The sequence below is a fragment of the Balaenoptera ricei genome, chromosome 1 (genome assembly GCF_028023285.1).
Source record: "Balaenoptera ricei isolate mBalRic1 chromosome 1, mBalRic1.hap2, whole genome shotgun sequence".
In the NCBI taxonomy this organism is placed as follows: Eukaryota; Metazoa; Chordata; class Mammalia; order Artiodactyla; family Balaenopteridae; genus Balaenoptera; species Balaenoptera ricei.
Window position 1 is genome coordinate 57,287,425 of NC_082639.1, and position 7,509 is coordinate 57,294,933.

General features: G+C 42.1%; 1 protein-coding gene across 4 annotated transcripts in view; it reads left to right on the plus strand.

The window, feature by feature from the left end:
• Positions 1 to 3,003, plus strand: part of PDE4B (phosphodiesterase 4B) — a 486,330-nt gene extending 483,327 nt beyond the window's left edge. For all 4 annotated transcript variants that reach the window (XM_059924137.1, XM_059924152.1, XM_059924149.1 and 1 more), the window contains one exon: positions 720 to 3,003. In XM_059924137.1, the coding sequence (XP_059780120.1) occupies positions 720 to 1,085 (366 nt within the window). In that variant the 3' untranslated portion in view covers positions 1,086 to 3,003. The remainder of the gene's footprint in view (positions 1 to 719) is intronic.
• The last annotated feature ends 4,506 nt before the right edge of the window (positions 3,004 to 7,509 follow it).

Here is a 7,509-nt window from a genome sequence, read left to right on the forward strand (position 1 = left end):
TTTCTCCCGATGGAAATGACGGTATGCCCTCTGGATCTAAAACAATTGCAGACGTGTCTGCAGAGGGGATATTTGTTTGTTTAGGGGCTTGAAGTGTTTTCAAATGTTTTACCTACGTCGTCTACAAACCAAAAACATTCCACAGAACTTGAGACATCTCAGAGTCATACGAGGCCGGCTCCCTTTCATTTTAAAACAGCGGCATATTTTAAAGTTATCAGGGAAAGAATGTTGAGTCAGAACTCAGTAGACCTGGAGCTTCCTTCTTCAGAGAATGACTCACAGAATCCAAAGAGTGACAAAGTCATTCCCAGCCAGGGTTACATCCAGACTTCTTACCTGGCAGACGTCAGAGGAAAAGTAATCAGTTCTAGTGAGACCAACACAGGCTTTGGGATCAGACAAAGTTGGGACTGAGTCCCATCTCCACCACTTACTGGCTCTGTGATCTCTGACAAGATATTTCATCTCAATGAGTCACAGTTTCCTCCTCTGTGAATGGTGAATAACCATACTTACTCTGCGTGATTAAGAGTGATAATGTATATATTGCATTCAGTGCAGAATGCACCATATAGTAGGTACTCAAATAACAGATTCCAGTATTATTGACCTCTCTTGGATTGTTGTGGCTCTTTCTTTGCATGCAAACCAGGACGGCTTCTTTGGTGCTCCAGGGCCCTTCACAATAACAGATGTGTAACCTTATTTTTCTCCAGGTGGGCTTCATCGACTACATTGTCCATCCGCTGTGGGAGACCTGGGCGGACCTGGTACAGCCTGATGCCCAGGACATTCTGGATACTTTAGAAGATAACAGGAACTGGTATCAGAGCATGATACCTCAGAGTCCCTCCCCACCACTGGACGAGCAGAACAGAGACTGCCAGGGTCTGATGGAGAAGTTTCAATTTGAACTGACCCTCGAAGAGGAGGATTCTGAAGGCCCCGAAAAAGAAGGAGAGGGCCACAACTATTTTGGCAACACAAAGACACTCTGTGTGATCGATCCGGAAAATAGGGATTCGCTGGGAGAGACTGATGTAGACATCACAACAGAAGACAAGTCCCCGATTGACACATAATCTCCCTCTTCATATGGAGATGAACATTCCACCCTTGACAAGCATGCCAGCTGTACGGTAGGGCCAGCCCACCATGGGGGCCGAGGCCTGCACAGGACAAGGGCCTCCCGGCCTTTCCAGTTACTTGAGTTTGGAGCCAGAATGCAAGACCGGGAAGCACATAGCAGCTCAGGAAATTCCACAGTTGACTTGCCTTGCTTGCAAGCTTAGTGGAGAGCTGAAGCTTTCTGTGGTTCTGGAGGCCAAGTTCGCATCACAACCGAATGGCTTGAAAATGGAAGACACAAAACTGAGAGATTTTTCTGCACTAAGTTTTGGGAATCTGTCCCCTCTAGTGACTGAACTGACTGACTAATAATGTCATTTCTAAATCTGCTCACCTGTCCCTTTGTCTGCCAACCTGTGTGCCTTTTTTGTAAAACATTTTCACGTCTTTAAAATGCCTGTTGAATACCTAGAGTTTAGTATTAACTTCTACACAGATAAGCGTTCAAAGTTGACATAAACTTTTTTGACTCTTTCTGGGGGAAAAAAAAGGAAAGAAAATGGTCTTCCTTCTTTCTTGGGCAATATCTTTCACTTGACTATAGTTACTTTTGCAAATAGAAAGGCTACGCTTCTAACCACATTCAACTTCCTTCTCCTATGGTCCCAAACAACTCCTCAGTTGCCCTTATAACGTATCTCTGTTTGCCTGCTTCCAACAGTATTTTTTCTCCTCTAGGGTTGCACTTTTTTGCTGTAAACAGAATAAAGTTGAACAAACTAAGGGGTAGTCATGTTGTTCACAGTAACAGTCTGTGTAGAATTCAGCTTCATGAGCAGTTGCCCTGTCGGGTCCCGGACCCCTGTGCCACTGGGGTTGCACAGCCCCCATCCTGTTCTCTTGCGCCCCTCTTCTCGCTCACACCAGTTACGCCGTTTCCAGGTTTAATGCTGCCGTCTTTCTCTTGCACTGCCTTCCGCGCTATCACCTCCATTTCTGTTTATAACCGTGTATTTATTACTTAATGTATATAATGTAATGTTTTGTAAGTTATTAATTTATATATCTAACATTGCCTGCCAACGGTGGTGTTCAATTTGTGTGGAAGACTCTGCCTAAGAGTTACGACTTTTCCTGTAACGTTTTGTATTGTGTATTATTATAGAACCTGAACATCGCTGAAGAGAGACATACGGCCCCCTCACCAGTTGGGTCTGCCCTTTTCCCAGTCTGAGTTGCTAATACTGCTCAACCCCTTCATGAACTGTTTTGGAAACAGGATTCTCACATTAGATACTAATGGTTTCTATTGAGCTTTTACTTTTGTATAGTTTGATAGGGGTAGGGGGCAGTGGGATGTGGTTTTTACCCCTGTTTTATCCAAATCTGTACACATGAGTTGAGTTTTAACTGGGTTCTACTATAATTGTGGCTTCGGTTTAACAAGAAACACTACATTCATTTTAACAAGCAACTCACAGATGGTTCTCCAGAGAGTCCCCAAACTACTGACTTTGAAGAGGAAGCCCCCTGCCTGCTGTTAAGCAGGAATGTCATGTTCCAATTAATTACAAAAGAAAACAATAAAACAATGTGAATTTTATAATAAAATGTGAACTGACGTAGTAAATTATGCAAATGTGAAGCTTCTGATAACACTTGTTAGGCCTCTGAGTGGCTTCAGTCTCTGTTTGTAAAATCTATTTCATGCCTTCAGTTCAGCATTGTGACTCAGTAGTTCAAGAAATGGCACAAATGTGCATGACCAATGGGTTTGTATGTCTATGAACACTGCTTATTTCAGGTGGACATTTTATTGTTTTCCAAAGTTTCTCACAATGTATGTTATAGTATTATTATTATATATTGTGCTCAGATGCATTCTTAAGAGACTTTTATATGAAGTGAATAAACAAAAGCATGATTAGATTAGACTGTAGGCCCAATTATTTTGTGGTTAGTTCTGACGCATTAAAAGCAGATCTTTTTTTCTCTTCTCTCCTACCGTACCCCACAGAGACACAAACTACCCACTTTGCTTGGCCAGCATCACAACTAAAGTTTCATAATCTGTGTCCAAAAAGTCCCCTAGCTTGAAACATTTATTTTTTTAACAACTGTTCAACTAGCTCAGTGGTACGAGAAGGGAGACGGTGAATTAAAAGAAACAAAGCCACTTTAAGAATCTGAAGAGTTTAATCTACTGGATGAATAAAGGGAATCTCCAACTTGGCTGGGTCCTCTAGAAAAATGAATCATAGACTCACAGCACATTAACTTAATGTAGTCAGATGGTCCAACATTAGCTTAGTGTAGTCAGATTGTCCCATTGATTCATCTGACACACGAAGGATCCGAGGTCCAAAGAGTCACCTTAAAGCACAATGCAAGGAGTGCTGGCTGACACTTCATGGTCATCTCAGTGATCCATGGAGTCTCCTGTTGATCATATGGTTATGCTTTTCTTTCTGGAAAGAACTGTGTAAATATCATAAACAAAATAATGCTTTGTTGAAAAAGTCAGCTTAAAATAAATTTATCCTGAGAAAGGTGTGTGTGTGTGTGTGTGTGTGCGTGTGCGTGTGCGTGCGCGCGTGTGTGTGTGTGTGTGTGTGTGTGTGTGTGTGTGTGTGTTGAGAAAGCCTGCAAATAAGAATCAGTGGATGGCCCATGATATTTTAACCACAGGGGGAAGTGGTTCATGAAACAGGAAGGGGTCTGCTCTAGAAAAACTCCACTCAGTAAACTGAAATTACTGTTTTTCTTTTTAAAGACAATTGAAGGTGAGCCACCGTTGCAGAACCAGCTTGCCTGCTGGTTCCAGAGCTAGTGTTTATAGCTCTTTGCCACCATCCCCGATTTCTGATTGCACCCCACTGTCTCTGAGCTTTTACAGATTGAGTGACAAAAGTGAATTGGTTAGAATAGCCACAGGTGTGACTTTAAAATATCTAGAGCTATAAATATTTATAAACATTTTGCAGATCTCTTCCTACAGAGTAGTTCTTACCTTCGGTGCAAAATTAGAATCATCTGGGGAATAAATATTTTTTTAAATCCTGAAGTTTGAGTTCCATCCTCACTCGCAGATTTCTGTTTGAATTGGTCTTGGGTGGAGCCCTGGGCATCAGATTTTTTAAAGTCTCCCCAGGTAATTCTAACGTGTAATCTGAGTGGAGAACCACTGCTCCAGAAGAGAGAAGCACACTTGTAGCTAAGGCTTTTGTCTTAGCTGCATTCAGGCTGCTCTAACGAAATTCCAGACTGTACAGCTTAAAAGCAGCAGAAATGTATTTCTCAAAGTTCTGGAGGCTGGGAATTCAAAGATTAAGATACTAGCATGATCACATTCTGGTGAGTGCCCACTTCCTGCCTCATAGCTGGTGCCTTCTCACTTGTATCCTCACCTGGTAGAAAGGGCTGGAGATCTCTCTGGACCCTCTTTAACAAGGGCACTAATCCCATTCATGAGGGCTCTGCCCTCATGACTAAAGTACCTTGCAAAGGTGACACCTCCTAATACATCATCTTTGGGGTTTTGGATTTCAACATACAAATCTTAGGGCAACATAGGGCAACATAAACATTCAGACCATAACAGCTTTCTTTCACCCCAGCTGTCTTCAGACATTGTACACCCATCATGGCCAGGCGCTGGTTCAAGTATAGAGACACGTAGGGATCAGAAATGAGTAAGATGGAGCTCTGCACTCCAGGAGCTTACAATGTGCTGTTGTTGCTCACTACTTGCCTTCCAGATTGTAAAATCATAATCATGCTCTCAGGAAAACCACAGTGATGATCAATCTAAAAGAAAGTTCATCTTCTGACTCCAAAACATAGGCCATAAGAGTAGTCATCCTCCCACCTGATGGCAGGGAGCTACTGCAGAAGCAGAAGTTACTGCAGCATCTTTGCCAAGGCTGAGGGTGATAATTTGTGCTTAACAAAATGCATAGGAGCTAAAGGCTGATTTACAGACTCAGGAACTGTCAGAGTTGGAAAGAAACACACACCTACACACACACACACACACACACACACACACATGCTGGATGGCATTTCCCTGACATATTCCCACAGGCTTATTTTGATATAAATAAGTTGGGGGTCATGGTAATTCTCAGTCCACTGAAGGAAGCCTAATGGAGTCCAAGTGAAGGGAGGTGGTTTATTGTACTGATTCTGGAGCCAAATGGCCTGGGTTCAAATCCTAACTCCTTCATTTACTACCTGTACAACTTTAAATAAGTCACTTACTCACTGGCCGGCAGTATAATGGGAATTAAAAATCTGTCAGATGGGGATAATAAACCCAGGGCTTTTTCTACAGTTTCATTGCTACCTCTCCGAGCCTCATATCTTTTGAGAGTGATGAAATCAACAATTGTATGAGCCTTAAAACCTGTGAACCACATGGACTAAGATGTCTGGCAAATGCCATTTATCAACCCACAATTTGTGCAGCCTGCGCCCGTTACCAAGAATTCTCCAACCTGGTCATCTCTTACATCCCTCAAGACTCAGATCAGGTGACCTCCTACAAGACGCTTCCCTGATCCCTAAGGTTGGGATAAGGACTCTTTTCTGGAAATCCCAGAACATCTCATGCTTTGACACTAATTAACTGTGTAACCTTGGGCAAGTCCCTTAACTCCCCTGTTTCTCAGCTTTATCATCTGTAAAATGGAGATAATTATAATGATACCTAGCTTATAGCGGGTTATGTGAGAATTACATGAACTGATATACATAAAGTTCTAAGAAATGTTATGACTATTAATACCTACCACTATGTATTTAAGTTAGGTTTTTGTCTTTCCCAAAAGACTATAAATCATTGAAGTCAGAAGATGGATCTTATTTGCTATTGAACTTCCAGTACCAAATCCAATTTCTGAAATAAATATACATTTGTCAAACTGAATAGAACCAAGTAGTTTTGTGAAAGAGTGAAATACAACCCCATGTCTCAGGCTTTCCAAACCAAAAAGGTGTTTGTCTCAGAGCCCTGGAATGATAAGCCATACAATTCCAGAAACAAAATTTCCTCAGAGATCTTCCAGTCTATGCCTTTTGTTTTATAATTAAAGAAACTGAGGCCCAGAGGTGGCCAGTGACCTGTCTGAGATGACAGTATATTAGTGTCATAGGGCTGCCATAACCAAGTATGGGTAGTTTAAACAACCGAAATTTATTCTCACAGAACTGGAGGCTATAAGTCCAAGGTCATGGTGTCAGAGTGAATTCCTGCTGAGGGCTGTGAGGGAGAATCTGTTCTTCCCTCTCCTCTAGCTTTTGGTGATTTGCTGGCAATCTCTGGCATTCTTGGCTTGTAGATGCAGCACCCCAATCTCTGCCTTCATGTTCACGTGATGTTCTCTCAGTGTGCATATCTGTGTCCAAATTTCCCCTTTCTATAAGCACACCAGTCATGGGTTAAGGGCCCACCGTACTCCAGTAGCACTTTAACTAGTTACATCTGCAACAACCCTATTTCCAAATAAAGTCACATTCTGAAGTACTCGGGGTTAGGACTTCAACATATAAATTTGAGGGAGATATAACTCAAACCATAACACACAGTTACTCACTAGAAGATTTCCTGATTCCTTACACAGGGATTTTTCTGCAGCATCTTGGAATCTGGAAGCCTTAGACATCCATTCAACTTCTCTGCACCTTAATCTCAGCTATAAAATCAGAGGAATGGACTATATGTTTGAACAGGTACGATTCAGTTATAAAAAGTGTAATGCTTTACACCAAGGTGTTTTTGTTTTCTTAAGGTTTTTCTGAGCTCTTCAAACAAATTAATTACTTCCTTGGTGTAGCTAGGTTCCACATGGAGGGATCAGGGAGAAGAGGAAGCAGGACCTTGGGGTAGGAGGACAAACATGGCCCAGGAGTTAAGAGCTTAGGGTCTGAAGGTAAACGGATCCCAGTTCAAACCCCTGCTCGTCTACTTCTTAGTTGTGTACTGTGGGCAAATACTTAACCTCTTCAAGCCACAGTTCCATCCTCATTAAAGTGAGGATTTTGTAAAGACTAGTGAATATCGCATCTAATGGGCATGTGTTAGCCATTGTATCACAGATGTCAGCTAAGGCTCATTCCTTCCACAAATATTTATAGAGTGGCCAGTTGTGTGCCAGGCACTGTGTGATGAACAAAAAAGACAAAGGCCCTGGCCTTCTGAAGTTTATATTTTAGAGGGGGAGAAAAAAAAAAAAAAACCCAATAAATGAAAAGATAAGTAATACAGTATCAGGTAGTATGACCTGTGCTGTGGGGTTGGTGAGTGACAGTGGTTAAGAGCAATGGCTCTGGAGTTCAGCTACCTGGCTTGGAATCCCAGCTTCACCCATTATTAATGGTCCAGACTGGGGTACAGCAAATACAAAGACCCTGAAAATACAGTGTGTCTGCCCACTGCAA